This window comes from Gopherus evgoodei, chromosome 4, assembly GCF_007399415.2.
Source record: "Gopherus evgoodei ecotype Sinaloan lineage chromosome 4, rGopEvg1_v1.p, whole genome shotgun sequence".
In the NCBI taxonomy this organism is placed as follows: Eukaryota; Metazoa; Chordata; order Testudines; family Testudinidae; genus Gopherus; species Gopherus evgoodei.
In genome coordinates, this window is record NC_044325.1 from 71991497 (window position 1) to 72008772 (window position 17276).

The following is a 17276-nucleotide window of genomic DNA, read 5'->3' on the forward strand; positions in this document are numbered from 1 at the left end:
TCCTTCCTTGCAGTAGTGTTGTGAGGATTAGTGAATGTTTTGAAGATGGAAAAAGCTGAACAGTGGACATACACACTAATCAACTAGAATTCAGCCACAAGAAGGATGAGACTGCAATCATTGCTACATTTTCTCCCTCAACCCTGAACTGCCGTAACCCTATGATTAGATTTCACTATGATACACAACAGGCTAAGATTATTCTAAAGTGCATCATAGATGCAAGAGACACAGAACTGCTTTGCTTTAGTCAAACCAACTGGTGGGGTTCAACATTTCCCTGGAGATTTTGAACTGACATTTTAGGACTAACTGAATTCTCCTCTCACTTTTGGAAGTGGGTCTTCCAGGTCAGGAAGCCTATTGGCAAAGCCGTGGTAAGATGGGGATGCATGTGCTGCCACAGCCTGAGTTGTATCTATTTTAGAGCACCAATCTGGCATCTTTCTTCATCATATCACCTAAATTAAATAGAACTAACACAGAATTTTTATATCACTAAATATAATATGGCTACTCATGTACAAAGAACAAGAACCACATTCAAAATCACCCTGTTCAGAGGTAAAAGAAGAAGCAATTCCATGAACTGCTTCATAGGAATTTAAAGAAATCACATTTGGGAAAATATCTGTGTCATGCTTCGCTCCAGCTGAGACATGTTCTTCTTCATATAGGTTGTGCTAGCTTGAGGGTCTGAGCAGTGGAACTGGGGAAGCCATCTTTCAAGATATTGGTCCTCACTCTTATGGCCTGCAGTACAGGACTGGAGCCTTCCCAGCTGGCATCTGGGTGGTCCTTTCCATCTGAAACACACAATGAAGAAGGTCAATGAATCACTGTATGCACTTGGATCACGACCAAATGGTAGCATTTCCCCTAGTACAGAGACAAGACATATTGTGTGCTTCAGCCAATCAGAAATCTGGTTTACCCATGAAAGAAAAGCACATTAGACTTCTCAGTATAAGCCAGTTTCTGACCAGCTGAAGCTTAATTTACTCATTTGATTTATAACTTTTAATTAGTGAATAATGATCATGTCTCCAGCAGCCTGATTGGCTGTCCTGGGGCCTTGCAGTCTGACCGGATTGTTTGGCTTGGAACAGCACATGCAAAACTACTGTAGGTCTAACTGCTTTTTCTAGTTTGTCTGATTGGCTTTTTCAGAGTTTATGATGCTCCTCACAGAGGCAAACTCCCACACTGGGCATCAAGGTGACAGGGTCAAACTGCCTCTATAAACCAATTCTTAGCCTGATCCAATCCCTTCAATCATTCTTCACTAGATCACACTAAAGACCAGCTCCTAAGCTGGTGTAAACTGGCATATCTTCATTGAAGTCAATGAAGCTATGCCAATTTGCACTTGCTGAGGATCTGGCCCTAAGTGTATCAGTCAAGATCCACATTTAGGCTGTCCTTGCAGAGGCCTCCTGTTGATAGGGATGTAACCCACTCCACTCATCTACCCAATTTCCATATTACAGGTTATAGTCTAAAGGTAAATCTGCTTTTAAAAAAATGTACAAGGGTTAGATGGGACCCCCAGGGCTCGCAAATTATTTTCCAACTTTTAATCAAACTGCTGTGAATACAGACCAAGTATTGTTGCTTACCAATACCTTCAGTGTTTCATCCCTCTTGAAACAGGAACAGTGAGCATATTAATAAATAGATTGATGGACTTGTCTAAATGTAATTTCCATAAGCATCTCTATATCACCTACTGAAATGCAATGAAATATCCATAAGCATCTCTATATCACCTACTGAAATGCAATGAAATATCTAACTTCTCGCAGAACATACTCCCCACTGAATCACTATCCCTAATGCCTCCTCACCCACCTGGAGTCAGCTAGAGGGATTCCTCCCACTCACTCTCTCTCTCCAGTGGTAAAGCATATCTGTGTAACAGAATCTTTTGTCCAGGTCATGCCAATAGCCAGAACATCTTATGGCTTGTCTATCAGATCAATCTATATACACGCTGGTCACCATTTCATCTAGGCACTAAATACATCAGTAAGCAAAATGGACTCTGCTTTTGTCATCCTAGCATATTTCTCTGTTTCCTTCTGTGATTTACATCCCTCTGCACTGGTATCCAGATCCAAAGTTTTATATTAGACTTCACTTTGAAGACTAATGATTAGATTTTAAACAGTGGAGGTGAATTTATATAGGCAATGAAGGCTGTCTGCTCTCCATCCTATGCCCCCTTCAAAAACCATTGGGCTGAGAGCTATCTGCGACTGCCTTCTCAGCAAGACAGTGCTGATTCATAGCCTATCTGAAGGGTCTCTGTCAAACAGTATGGGGTACTCTTTCTTCTCTGGAGAACACTCTGCCCTTATTCACAGGGTGGTTGAATCTCTGCAGAGCTCACCTCTTTCTCCCCTAGGGAGCTACAGTTTGCTGCTTCTGCTCTTAATTGGGGTCTTGGAAAATTAGATTTCCACACAGGAATCTTTGTGGCCAACTGGCCAGTTAGGACTTTGTCTCATGTACTTGGCTAAAACTTCCACTCCCCTCAATGTTCTGCCTGGCTGCTGCCCCCACTTCGGACTCAATCCCATTTCACTGGTGCTAGATGTATATAGTGTGTGAAGTGCTTGGACAGTAAACATGCTATATAAATGTAGAGATGTTATATTATTATAATTAACTACAGCATGTAACAGATGCACTGTTGTCTGTTGGGAGGAGATAACCATAATGAGAGTACTCTTTAAGATCGTCTTGATCTATGCTGTAGGCAGATGAAGAGGTGAGATAATGAACTGAAAGAGCACCCAGCAATTATCAGAACCAAAAGATCCCAGGTAATAATGAATCACCAGTCAGAGCACGTCCTCCTGTTTGACAGAGGAATTAGACTGAAAAGACCTGTTTGCTGCCAGTAATTGCACTGCAAGTTGCCATAGTCCTAGGCAAATATGTACTTCTGATCATTCAGACAAGCTCCATTGTAGGACAGAAAAGTACAGTTCCCTCAAGGACCCTGCAGAGCAGTCAACACCTGCATGGGCCAATCACTATTGTTTGCTATCAAAGCTTTGAAGAAAGTCAATAAAGCGAGTGAAAGGAGGTAGGTAAAAGGCAAGTTGATGAACTGAAAGGGGCCAGGATAATGCCAGCATTAGCAGAGGTGGCAGTTCAGAAGGGACAATGTGCCAGGTAGCAAAGAAGCCTTTCTTATGGTTTATTTGGAGTTTTGAAGTGAAGAGACTCTCCACCTCTCTCTCCTGTCTAATGCTATGTTTCTCCTCTCTCAGTATGCCTAATGTTGTGTAATACCCATATTAAGGCTCAGTCTACACTAGAAAAGTTTTGCTGGTACAACTATCCACAGCAAACTCTTCTAGTGTAGATGCAGTTTACACTAGCAGTTAAGTGGTTTTGCCAGTAGATTGGTATAAGCTCTACCACAAAAGCACTTTTTTGTCAGTATAACTGAGTAGTCTACACTAGGGCTGTTGCCAGTATAGAAATGTCATCAAAAAAATTACACTTCTGACCAATGTCACTATACTGGCAAAATATTTTAGTGGCGACCCAGCCACTTGTAATGCGTCCTCTGCAAATGCGCAGAGTCTTTTGCACGGCTTCATGAGATGTGCCTCAGGAATCAGTGCAGTGGTTTATGGACCATTTCTAGCTTTGGAAGAGGACTGGTTACAAATGACTCAGCAAATTTAGAGAGAGAAGGTGGGTGATGTAATATATTGTATAGGATCAACTTCTGCTGGTGAAAGAGACAAGCTTTTGAGCTTGCACCGAGCTCTTCTTCAGGTCTGGTAAAGGTACTCAGCCCTGGTCTACACTACAGAGTTATGTCGAAGCAAGGCAGTTTATATCAACCTAATTCTGTAAGCATCTACACTAAAATGTTGCTCCTGCCTATGTAACTCGCCCACTATGCTGACTTAACTCCATCTCTGCGAAACGTGTAGTACTTAGGTCGGTCAATGTAGTTAAGTCGATGCAGAGTCAGTGTAGACACTGCATTGCTTACATTGACTGTTACTGGCTTTCAGAAGCCATCTCACAATGCCCCATGCTGACAATTAAATCAGTGCATATGCTCCTAACGAGGACACAAGGAGCATAATGTGGACACACAAAAGCGATTTAATTACTGTGGCAGCTGTACATTGTCGTAATTTAGACCGACATAATTTTGTAGTGCAGACAGACCCTCAGTGTCACAGCTAAATACAATATGGAATGTATTATTTAGCATAAGTGGTTAACACATATTGTAAGAGACCATACAAGGTAAAGTGGCCAGTTCACCCATCTGCAGACATAGTACAAAAAGGTGGGGGTTAGTGGGTTACAGATTGTTGTAGTAAGTCATAAATCCAGTATCTGTATTAAATCCATGATTTTTAGAGTCCTGCAAAGTTATGAATTTAAGCTCCCAGGCTCAGTCTTTTGAAGGTGTCGTGCAGGATTCCTTTGAGGATGAGGACTGAGAGATCAGCCATGGAATCACCACTTTTTGAAAAGTGTTTGCCCATGGATAATACAATGTTACTGACTTTTATCATTTTTCTGTGTAATTTCATATGCGAATGTAGTGATTTCCTGGTTTCACTCACCTAGTTGTTATTGAGGGCATTTGATGCTCTGGATGAGGCTCACATGTGATAGGCATGTGTACAACCCATGGATCTTGAAATGTGTTTTGCATCTGTTGTTTGGCAGAGTCTGGTGCCACTTTGAGTTGGCGTGTCCTGGTCTGTGAGGAGCTTGCTTCTGCTAATGAGCTTGGCAAAGTTGGGTTGTTTGAAGGCCAGAAATTTAGCTGTGACATACTGAGTAAATTTTCCAGACCTGAAGAAGAGCTCTGTACAAGTGCAAAAGCTTGTCTCTCTCACAAACAGAAGTTGGTCCAATAAAAGATATTACCTCACCTTTGGACCACATGGCTCCAACAACACTGAAATTTACTGCAATAGCAGGCTGTGGAAGGGAACAGAAGTCTTACAGGATTCTGGCCTCCCTCTCCCTTTCCCTAAAGACAGCTGCTAACAACCCCTTAACAACTGCTACTCTAAGGCCTTGGCTACACTGGCGCTTTACAGCGCTGCAACTTTCTCGCTCAGCGGTGTGAAAAAACACTCCCCTGAGCACTGCTGTAAAGCGCCAGTGTAAACAGTGCCGTAGCGCTGGGAGCGCGGCTCCCCGCGCTGCAAGCTAATCCCCATGAGGAGGTGGAGTATGTGCAGCGCTGGGAGAGCTCTCTCTCAGCGCTGGCGTCGCGACCACACTCGCACTTCAAAGCACTGCTGCGGCAGCGCTCCCGCGGCAGCGCTTTGAAGTTTCGAGTGTAGCCAAGCCCTAAGCCATTCTGCTTCATGTTCTTGGCCCATTTGCAAGTTACAGCATTGAAACCCAATAAAATTACAAGGCTTTTGCTGAAAAAAGTTAATTTTTCCATTGATAAACTTCCCTAGTAACTGGTAACACACTGCTGTCTGTCTCTGCAAGAAAGGGGCTAGAGAAGTATTATTTTTCTTAATGAACTTGTACCAACATTCCTCAGCAATGCCATTAAAGAAAACATTAATACCTTGCAATTTTACACAAATCAACTTCATCTTGGGCCTGGGTATTATGTCTCAACTAGGATAGTCTCCAGTAAAGGAAGGTTTTTCTGTCTCCATCTCTCTGGTGGTTTGCTACAAAGGGCCAAAAAAATTAGAAGAGCTTTGGAAGCATGTTTAACAACACTCACTACTTTTAGAGTGACATGCTTCAGAATGTCATGTATAATTCATTTCATATGTTGCAGAAAAATTCTGCCTTAGCCTCAGACTTAACCTACCATTTTGAAGCTGCTACGACTTGTTTGTGACTTCCATAAGGATCCACTCTCTGCTAAACTGGTTTTCTACTGGAAACTTAGTTGCAACTTTAACTGTGGAGTGAGTACTACTATTCCATAATCACACGTTTTCAAAGCATGGCACACTTTTAGAAGCAACACTGGCTTTCACAGCAATTGATAGTAGAGGTAGGGAGCTGTTATTTCTATGGAAATATAGTTATCAAAGTGTGTATCTTGGTGTGGGAGAGACTGATGCTGTAATCGTTCAGAGTTCCATATACCTGTGACCTGGAAAAGGTAGAATCTGTTTCAGGGATTTTTACTTTGTCTCCATGGTTCAGCTGGTTTAACCGGACTGAATGATTACAGGACATAAGTATGACTACGTAACCCCCTCTTGGAGCTGCAGGCAATTACAGGGTTATCTGTTGTGTATGCAAAGCAACTTCAGTTTAAGATTGTCTGGGTGAGGTCTTCGGGAATTGCCCTACTTTATGTAATCTATTGCTGCTTCTCAACTTCCTCTATTAGCATGGCCAGGAGGCAAAAGAGCAAGCACCCCTAGTGGTATTTCTCAAATTCTCAGAAAGCAATTATGATGATTGCTCAGTGACCTACAACAATCTTGCAGCTTTCAGAACATCATCCCATTCCAGGTGGATAACACCTGGAAATTAGGAGGGTTTGGCAGCTGGAGGGAGTGGGACAGAGGATGGGATGTACTGGGATACTGCAGAAGAGCTTGGCAGCCAGGAAGATATGTACATGCCAGTCCCCAAATACAACTTTGCCAAAACATTTCAACCCTGACCTGCACACCACCTGTTCTTAGCATTCCCGGTCCCCACACAGTTCTGTCAGTACACCTCAAGCATGACCTGCAGTGTCTTTCTGGTTCCAGCCCTGGGACTTCTTCTGAACAAATTAAAAAAAATTATTAAAGTTAATGTTTAAAATTAAATAGACACAAGTTAAGAGGGAAGGTACTGTACATCTGGGGTCAGGCTTGAGTTCTGAGGGATTACAGGTATCGGCTGCAAGAGTGAAGAGATACATCAATATCACATAACTGCCATAGACCCAGATTGGGGTGCAAGAGTTTTTAAAGTGTCAGCGGATAAGTGGGCTCGGGTACGCCACCCTTGGAATGTATAAGGAGTCCAAGTCACTACCAGTGTAGCGAATGAGTATATGGGTGGGGTGCGTCCCTTGGTTCGTCTGGGAAGGAAGTGGGTTATTTCCCTGGTTGGCGGTCTCGATTACTCAGTGTGGTATTGACGGTGTCCTGTGATGTGTTCCATATAAATGTCTCTGGACCACCCGATGGTGTCAGACACCATGACCTATCTCATGAGCCAGGTGTAGCGTCAACCGACTCCACACGCTCCCAGAACTGGCTCATTGTGGGGGTCCCACGAGCCCAGGGCTCCCATGATCAGAGCGTGTATCTGGACCTCGTAGCCCTGGGCTCTCAGGGTCTTGGCCAGCGGGGTGTACTTCGACGTCTTCCAGGCTTGGGCCTCATGGAAAGCCGGTGACCTGTTTTCAAAGGGCACCATGACATCTATCATGAGGATCTTCTTCTTTTCTGCATCCGTCACGACGATGTCGGGTTGCAGTCTGCTGTCTGTCCCGAGGATGGCCGAGTCGAGCACGATCTTCCCCAGGGAGGGCGGGATAGTTTTCACCAGCCGATTCTGGATGGCGTTGTGGTGGTGCCACCAGGCTCCGGAGTGCTTTTTGCATCCACACAGGACGTGGGGCAGGGTCTCGTTTGTGTAGTTGCGCTTCCTGCAGCTCTTTTCCCAGTTGCCATGGCGGATGGCTCCATTGAGGGGAACGCAGTTGGGTCAGGCCCTGTGGATGAACCACCAGTCGGCGAACCTTGTGAAGCTGCCCCTGGGGAGGAAGTGGTTGCTGGCGTCCCACTTGCTGGACACCTCGAATACCTTGCCCTGGTCCGGCTTCTGCTTGAGGTTCTCAGCATAGTGGCAGCGAATGGCATCTTTCAGGGTCCTTTCCAGCATAGCTCTGGCAGTCGGGGTGATGATGGTGTGGTCCAGGGTCTTTATGTGTGGCACCAGTATTCCCAGCTCCTGGCATTCCTCACACCATTTCCAGCGACAGCCAATCCTCTTTCCCAGGCATCTCGAGGTGTTGCAGGCACAGGACCAGAGAGAGGACAGGTCTCCCCCCTCTCTCCCGAACTCAGCCTCCAGGGAGCCACTGAGATAAGTGGCAATGTCCTGCTCGGAGGGGGCCCTGGCGATGCGTTTCCTGACCACATCCCATATGGCTTCCTGCGCGATGCTCCTCACCATCGGGTCCGGGCACATCAGGAGGCAGAAGGCGTGGGTCATCACTGCCATGTCGCAAAGGTCACCCATCTGAGGTACATTGGCACCGCCCTGCCTCTGGGAAATGTAGATGATGTCGGTGCTGGCCCTCTGGGGAAGGTAGAGCCATTTCTTCACCAGCTGCCTGATGGTGCTGTCGGCCTTGTTCAGGGGCACCTTGGCTACGGCCAATCCCTTGAGGACAAAGGAGATGCAGGGGATCAGGAAGGTATTGAGGGCATTGATCTTTTGCCGGGGGCAAGCAAGGAGGAGTCAATTTGGGCCACGTCTCGCAGGATCTCCACGATGGTGTCTTCGGGGGTCTGTTGGATGCAGACTCCTGTGAGTGTGCCAAGGTATTGGTATACCTCTCCCTCTTCGAGGGAGGCCATGGGCTTGCGCTGGGTCAGAAACAGCGATGGCCGGACCAGCGCCCTGGCGCCACCATTGACATGGAGAGAGGCACACTTTTGGGGGTTGAAGGGGAGGCCCATCCACTCGGAGGCTTGGCTGGTGACGTCAAGAATTTGCTGGAGGCTTTCCAGGGCCAGATCGTCCTACTACTAGTCATGCTAAAGTGACAATGGACATACACAAAGGCAGGCCTGGTTGAAAACAAAGCCACTTTCATTTGTAACCTAAACTAGATGAAATCCTGCAATCAGTATCTATTAAATTGGTAGACTGGACAACATTAAGCTTTAGTGTTAAAGTCCCCAATGGAACATAAGTAATTCCAACAGCCACGTAGATTGTAAGAAACAAGGCACCATTACTGAAAATTGCATTTAAATGTAAATGAAGCAAGCAAGGGAAGCATCATGTCACTGATTGGGAAGGAAGCCTCTGCACTGCATGGGTAAGACTAGAGCTGTATACTGTGTTCAGTTCTGGACAACTCGCTACCAAGAAGATGCAGGAAAACTGGAGGAATTCAGAAAATGATCAGGAGGCTGGAATAACTGACTCAGTTTGTTTAAAACTCTTCTCTCCCCCCTTTTTTCATGCCTGTTTAACGCCAATGCATAACAAGCACGTGGCAGACAGGATATCTTTATTAAATAGCCAACACACTGCCCTTTCAGTGAAGATATGAAAGGTCCGAATAAACTTCAGTGAGGGCTCCCTACAGGTTCTCCAAAAAAAGCCAAGGGAAATTAACCCTGACAAGGAAGGCAGTATAGCCTAGTGGATAGGGCACTGGCCTGGGACTCAGAAGTTCTGTGTTCAATTTGTGGCTGTCCGACTGGCCTGCTGGGTGATCTTAGGCCAGTCATGTCACTGCTCTGTGCCTCAGTTTCCCCATCTGTAAAATGAGAATAATGATATTGCCCTCCTTTGATAAGTGCTTTGATTCTACTGATGAGAAGCACTATGCATTATTATTCCTAGTATTTCTAAGGTAAAAAACAAAGAAAGAGCAAAAGCAACCTCCCAGGGCTTCTTCAATTGTTAAAAAAAATTGTTCAAAAGAAAGGGCACACAGATAATTACAAAAATAAAATTAAATCCTTGGTGGGTCACCTTCAACTAGGAGCAGCAGAGGGGTTAAATTAAGAAAAGGCTGGCTCTCAGGAAAATCTCCTGATGGTGAAATGAGTTGTTAGACTGCTGAATAGTCTCCCAGTTTAGACTCCCTTTGTTTGAAACATTTACAACTAAACTGTTCAAAGCACTAGCAATTACAGTGTAAGGAACAATCTTGTGCTAGCCCTGGGAAGGAGGAGGGCACTGGATGGCCTAGCAGATTTTATTCATCTTTAATTTCTATGATTCTAAGAGAGCTCTTGGTCTTTTGGCTAAGAGTAGCTATACTCTCTGTCTAATCAACTGGATACCTGTAATGCCTCTACCAGGGGGGCGATATTGTGATCTTGCAGGGGGATGGACTGAGACCAGGTCTACACTATAGATCTATACTGATATAACTATGTCACTCAGGGGTGTGAAAAATCCACACACCTGAGCGACATAGTCATACTGACTCTCTCCCCTTCCCGCCCCGCCCATGTAGATGGCACTAAGCTGACGGGAGAGCTTCACCTGTCAACCTAGTTACCACCTCTCGGGGTATGTGAAGACAAGCCCTGAGTGATTTCTAGGTCTTTTCCATCCCTAATTTCTATAGTCTAAAGCTAGTGGTTTGCCTAGAAACCTACCAAGATTTTATTGGGACCCTAATGAAAGATCATGATGCAAACAGCATCATAAGACAGAGATCTGATAATGAAACTTTATATGCTTTAGGTCAGATTTGCCAAGGTGGGAACTGGGAGTAGTTTGGAGGAATCTTAGGCCTTGTCTATACTAGACTAATTCTGCAAACATTTTGCACTGTTGCTAACACAAGTTTAGCTCCACTGGTGAGAGCAGTGGTGGGAGTCCTAGTGTAGACAATGCTCCTGAGGCCACCCTATCCTTTGAACCTGCACTGAAATCCAAACTTTGGGTCACGCCATTGTTTATTGTCAGTGTTTTGGGTCACTGTGTGGGGGCAGAAGGAGGGGAATAGCACCATAAAAAGGCACTTTAGGATTAGACCTTTTTTCTCCATCTCTTCTTTGCCTCTAGTGTTTGTTGATGTCTAAAAATGATTATGAGCCGATTAGGATGGTGCTTGTGTGCTACAGCTCTGTCTTAGGCCTTGTCTACACTACCACTTACAGTGCTGAAACTTCCTTTGCTTAGAGGTGTGAAAAAACACCCCCCAAGCGATGCAAGTTTCAGTGCTGTAAAGTGGCATTGTAGATAGTGCTCCAGTGCTGGGAGCTGCGCTCTCAGTGCTGGCAGCAATTCCCCTTGTGGAGGTGGTTTTATTACAGCGCTGGAAGAGCTCTCTCTCAGTGCTGGGGCCGTCACTACGCAGCGCTTTAACGTCAGCTGTGTAGACATACCCCTACTCGCTTCTCTTTCTGCATCTGTACAGGACTTCAAAGCACCTCTGAAAGGCTCCCAGCCCTCATTACTTGCATTTGCATGGTTAGCAGCAATAAGGAAGAAAAGGCCCAAACACGTGAAGTATTGGGTCTGTGCCACCAGTTACAAGTTGTGGGGTGGGGAGGGTAAAGGGAAGAGAGATAGATACAGACCCTTGAGGCAGGATGAGCTCTAGCGAGTTCATGGTTTATCTTATCTTATACATACTCAGAAAAGAATGTAAGGGCTTGGCAAGGCTTACAGTTACAGTGGAGTACAAGCGAACACACTTTACCCTGTACCTGCTAAAATAAGGATTAATGTTCTCTGGACACTGAACCTCCCCTCCACCCCGCACAGAAATGCCCTTACAAATGAATCGCCAATACAGAAATTAACATGTTACCAAGAATCATGTAAGTTAAGATAGAAAGTACCTATAAGATCGCAACTAGTCGCTTTCCCCGCACCAGAGGCCTGTGCAGTATCATTCCAGTATATTTTCCCGGGCTTTGCTCATCTTAGACTTAAAGAAAAGAGTATTCTACAGTACAGCTGACCTCATCATCATTACATTTTCTCACTATTCTGTCTACATTTTCTCTTAATTACATCTAATTATTTCTAGTAAGAAGAAATTTCCAGGGATTCAAAGTTGATATGCAACAGGAAACTAAAGTGGCAAAAGAACACACCTGGTAAATGAAGACAGGCAATGAACCAAAATGCCTTGAAGCAGCTGAGCTCCTGGATCCACAGACTGCTTACAGGGCAAGGGCCTGCTGTAGGAAGAATTGTATAGTGCAATAAGATTATGAATTTAACAGGACTGTACGCTGTAAAAAGTGGGAGAAAGTAGAGATTTGCTGGCTTAAGCAAATCATAGCATGGGTGGGGTATGACTCATTCTGGGCTAGTGCCGTTGATGACAGGTACCCTAACAGTAAGAGTAACCGAAGTAACTATGTCATATATGTGATCCAGTCCGAAAGCATTGATGTGTAGAAAACAACCGCTTGCCTTCCTGATTAAAGAGAAGCATCAGAAGCTCCTCAGAGATGAGTTGATGGGCACTTCAGAAAACCGTGACGTAACTGTAGTTATGTTATTCCTGCAGCTAATAGCTGTTTGGGATGTCCTGTATAACACCTAATAGTGAAAAGCCACGTTACAATCACAACAAGGCTCCATCTATACTAGGAAAATTGTTAAAAATACACACTGGTGTAACTACATTGATGCAGTTACATAAGTGTGAATCCTTAATGTAGATGTGCTGCCCTCATACAAAACCAGGTTTATGTAGGTATGACTTGCTGGACTAAGTTAGCAGAGCAAGCCACAATGATAAGTGCCATGCTTTACACTGGCACAGTGTGTCTACATTAGGGATTTGCAGTGCAAATTCCTCTAATGTAAATGGGACCTAAATCTGCAGCATTCTTAGAAGGTGATTGCAATTCTCTTTACATATACATCAGTATAACACTGGCACACAGCACACAGCTTTGGGATACTGTCAGGTCAAAGCTGGCCCCAGATTCTTTTTAAAACAACCCTAATTCCAACTGAAATGTTTCCATTATATATTTTTTTTAACCGAATGGCAGTGGGAACAGGTTGGTTTTGTTTGCTTTTTCACAAATAAACATTCCCCTAAAGGGCTCACCACAACCCAAACATTCCAGCGCTGTGCTAGAGCTTGAGAGTCAGAGAGTGAAAATGAATGATCTATTTTCACTGACCAAGCAGACCGAAATGCAAAAACATGGGGGGCGAGGGAGCGGGGGAGAGAAACAGCACAAAGGGTGAAGAGAAAAAGGGATTTTGAAAAGCTCAGTACAGTGTAATCATAAAGGAGTTACTGGTAACACGGACAAGAAAAAATGATTCTGAGCCTGTGTTCCTTTAAAATTAATTTTGTCAACTTGAGAATTTTCATGAGAAATATTGTCTTAGGAACCATCTACACTTCAACACTGTAAACAGACCTATTGCATGGATAATTTTCTTCCGTGCTCCTTGCCTCTTACCTTACATGCATGAGAAGCAGGAGGGGGTGGGAAATCGGAAGAAATCCCCCTCACTGCCTTCAAAGCTAGAAAATATTTTGGAATGGGGGAAAACCATGCAGACAAATCCCTCATTCTTGAGACAGGACAGTTTTAAAGCTATTTAGAAAGCAACAGGGTGACTCTGTTCAAAAATCTCAATAGCTTCTTTTCTAAAGAAAGGGGAATTTGCCTCCAGTGTACTGCTCATCTCTTGGGTCAGGTCCATAGAAACAAACAGAAAGCACCACAAGAAAAAAAGAGACAGAGACAGTAAGTGACAGAGGCTAAGGGGCAAATTCTTCCCTAATGTAACTCTATCAACTTCAGTGGAATTACATTAAGGATGAATTTGCCCTGAGTAGCAATTACATACAGATGTGTGTGAGTACACACACCCACTTGCTGGATCTCCCTAGAAGACTCACATACAGATAATACTAGAGTGAAAAAATTCTGAGTGAAGGCCTGTCTGAAAAGGGTTGTATATATAGACTGATCCAGTGACACATTAGCCTAGCAACTGCACCACAGGGTTTCTGAAACAGTAAACAGGAAATGGTTAAGTAAGAGCAGGTGGCGCATGCTGACTGCAGGAGCAAAGCAGGAAATAGCTGTGTCTGAATGGATGCAAAAGAATGCTCTCCCTCTCAGCCCTTGGGCACTTGCAATACACCCACTCCTCTTCCATCCACTACCCTTATCTCCAGGAGCCCCGAAGTCATAAAGCCTTGAAGGCTGCAAACACCTTTTGCCTGAGTAATCTGGCCTCCTCAGAATTTCAGAACCAACCACTGGGAGTATTGCAAGGAGCTATCTGGAAGGAGAAAGAAAAGAGAGATCCACCTACTGCACAAGTGATAAGTCAGAAACGCCCAGTGTCAGAGACTGCAGATGTGAGGAGCTAGACCGGCATCTCTGGATAGGGCCTCAGATGCTGTGGTCGCAAATGTATTTAACAAAATAATGAATTAGAGAGAACCATTTCTGTAGCCCCTTTCATTCCACAGCACTTACTTTAGCAGTCAGGCTCACTCACTACTGATATGCAGTTTTCTCTGGGGTAGAACACAGCAGCTGTTCAATAACTAACAGCAACATCACACAACAATTGGGAAAAGAAATGAAGACGTATATAAGAATTCTTTCAATCCCTTCCATTCCCTCCTCTTACTCACAGCATCCTTTGTGCCAACTCCAGCCAAGCAAGTTGCTGGCATCTGTCGTCAGGTGAAAGGAGCTGTGTGTCTGTAAAGCCATGTCTACACTAAGGGTGCTATAGTGGTATATCTGTGGTGCCGTAACTATGTCACTGTAACCCCACAACAGAGATGCAGATTAGTGTGACTGAAGGGGTTTTCCCATTGCTGTAGGAACACCACCTCTGTGAACGACAGTAGCTAGGTTGCTTGAAGTATTCTTCCATCCATCTTGCTGTGTTTATACCCAGGGCTAGGTCAGCATTACTGCAGCACTCAGGGGGAATTTTCACATCCCTGAGTGCTATAGCTATGCTGACCTACGTTTTTAAGTGTAGACCAGGCTTAGAATTCAGTGACGGTATTGGCTCAGGAGCTTTAAAAGGATCCAATAGTCAACACAATGTCTCCTGGAGCTCTCAGGCACAAGGGGGATAGCATGCCTGCTGCTGTACTTCTCCAGGGACTGCAGTACACATTTCCCTCCAATGCCAGCCAGGTCTGTTGGCTGATGTAGAGGGGCGACATGTCTCAACAGTAACAATTCTGACCTTGTCTCAGCTAGGATTAAAAGGTCCAATGTTAGAATGTGTTTTGCTAACATGCGCTAACAGATTCTAAAAGTCAAGTGTAGACAAAGGACCTCTGCCTTTAACATATGCTAAACTGGTCAAAATAAAACCTAGAGGGAATCTAGGCTTTAACTTCACCAATTTAGGCCTTGTCCCTTAAAATGTTTGCTGGTATACCAGGAAACCCTTCTAGTATAAATGGAGTTTATTCCAGCAAAAATGTCCTTTTGCTAGTACAGCTTATACCAGATTCCCAAATGAAATAAGTGTTCCTAGCAAAAGCCCTTTTTTGCTGCTATAACTGCATTGACACTAGGCCATTTGCCAGTACAGAAATGTCACAAAAATATCAAACCCTCTAATCCGGTGACTCTCAGCCTTTTCAGACTACCGTATCCCTTTCAAGAGTCTGATTTATCTTGTGTACCCCCAAGTTTCACCTTACTTAAAAACTTACAAACTCAGACATAAAAATACCAAGTGTCACAGCACACCATTACTGAAAAATAGCTTACTTTCTCATTTTTACCATACCACTATAAAATAAATCAACTGGAATATAAATATTGTACTTACATTTCAGCATATAGTATACAGAGTAGTATAAACAAATCATTGTCTATGGAATTTTAGTTTGTACTTACTTCACTAGTGCTTTTTATTTGCCTAGTTTTACAACAGGCTACATATCTAGATGAGCTGATGTACCCCTTGGAAGACTTCGAGTAACCCTAGGAGTACACGTACCCCTGGTTGAGAATCACTACTCTAACTGCTACAGTGGGAAAACTTTTAAGTGCAGATCAGCCATTACTGTGTGTTAAAGGTGACAATGCTTTGTCTACACTAATCTTTTCAAACACCTTAGTTAGTATGTGCAACCTAATCCCTTCTAACATCAACCCCTTAAATCCTAGTCTACAAAAGGCTTCTGAGACCAGGGTTCAAATCTAGTTCAGCCTGCTCAGTCTTCAATGGGCAGCAGTCCACAGCACAAAGCACCACTCGGCACTTATACCCATGCTGTACCCGTTCCTGTGCTGTGGATAAACAGAGAAGTTTGGTCTCCAGCAATGTCAATCTGGCACCTTTCAATGCAGCCCCTCTTTCAGGGGCGTCTCACTGGCACCTTTCATAGGCATTACATTCATTTAACCAATGCGAGAACATGGGAAGACCCAGAAGACTCAGCCCATCAGATTTAGTTTGACTGTATGGTACTTTGGGGGACTCAAAACTTGACAATGACCGTTGTGAAAAATTGTATAGGAACAGTCTGAATCTGGGGCACAAAGAAAGGTTAATTGAGTTTTTGCTAGTTGAACTGAAATAAGACAAAATGTGTCTCCCCTGTTTCCTTGTCCATTTCTTGCTTCTCACCTCCCTTATTTACCTCCTCCCTCTCTTATTCTTTTACACTTTGGTTGTCAAGAAAAATTACAGGAACAAGGGTCCCTGACATAATTACAGTTTGCTGGGGAAAATCACAACCTGCAGCAGTAATTCCTCTAGCACTGGAGACAAACACATGATGCCGCTCAGAGCTAATCACTATATTTTCACTAGGCCCTGAGTCTAATCTGTCATCATCTGAGAGGCTACTGACTCCAGCCACTTACTTGAATCTGAGCTCCTTGATCTACCCCCCTACTCAGGAAAAAGGCAGTGCCAGAGGGATGATTTGTTTCTATCCATTTCTTGACCTCTCCATCTCAGTGATACTATAACTTCAATGCACTGCTTATCTCTACTATGTTCCTAGTATCAGGCCCACTCAAAAGCATGCTAGAAGGAGCTCAAGTGGCTGTTTTCATCTTACATGCAGAGGTGGGACTGGTAGAGTGGCAGTGACTGCACTGAAGAACTATAATTTGGGCTGAGATAAGTTAAAGGAGATTCTTAATGTCTTGTACCTCCTGCCTCCCAATACAGTTGGTTCCCACTCCCTGTGTTTGATAAGAAGTCTTTGTGTTTTATTTGTATTATAACCTGTTTCTATAACTGAAAACAACAAGAGAATGCAGAGATCCAAGTGTCTAAACAGAGTGACAGAGAGGCAGGTGGGTACAAAGCAGGAAAGTGGGAAGCAAGGTAGAAAGAGAAAGAGATGGCGGCAACTGACTACATAAAAAAAAAAAAGAAATTGCTGCTAGAGACTATACAGTTCAGCAAGGATGGGACAAATCCACTCATTTCAGATTTGCTAAATATAAAATACCCTTCCGAATGATATTCAATGAATGTAGGGTCTGCTTCTTGGGTTTGGTATGGTGGTGCTAATGGACTATAAAGCTGTGGATCTGGTCAGCTGGGACTCACACTGAAATAGGTGGGAATTACCAGGTGGCACAGAGTCAAGG

At 44.1% G+C, this 17276-nt stretch overlaps 1 protein-coding gene across 18 annotated transcripts in view; it reads right to left on the reverse strand.

Moving 5' to 3' along the window:
- Nucleotides 1-487: 487 nt before the first annotated feature.
- RAD51B (RAD51 paralog B) overlaps nucleotides 488-17276 on the reverse strand; it is a 651811-nt gene continuing 635022 nt past the window's right edge. For 17 of the 18 annotated variants that reach the window (XM_030559741.1, XM_030559742.1, XM_030559723.1 and 14 more), the window contains one exon: nucleotides 488-806. In XM_030559741.1, coding sequence (XP_030415601.1) covers nucleotides 614-806 — 193 coding nt within the window. In that variant the 3' untranslated portion in view covers nucleotides 488-613. Of the gene's footprint in view, nucleotides 807-11789; nucleotides 11877-17276 lie in introns of all 18 variants that reach the window. The other variant, XM_030559724.1, reaches the window with a different exon arrangement.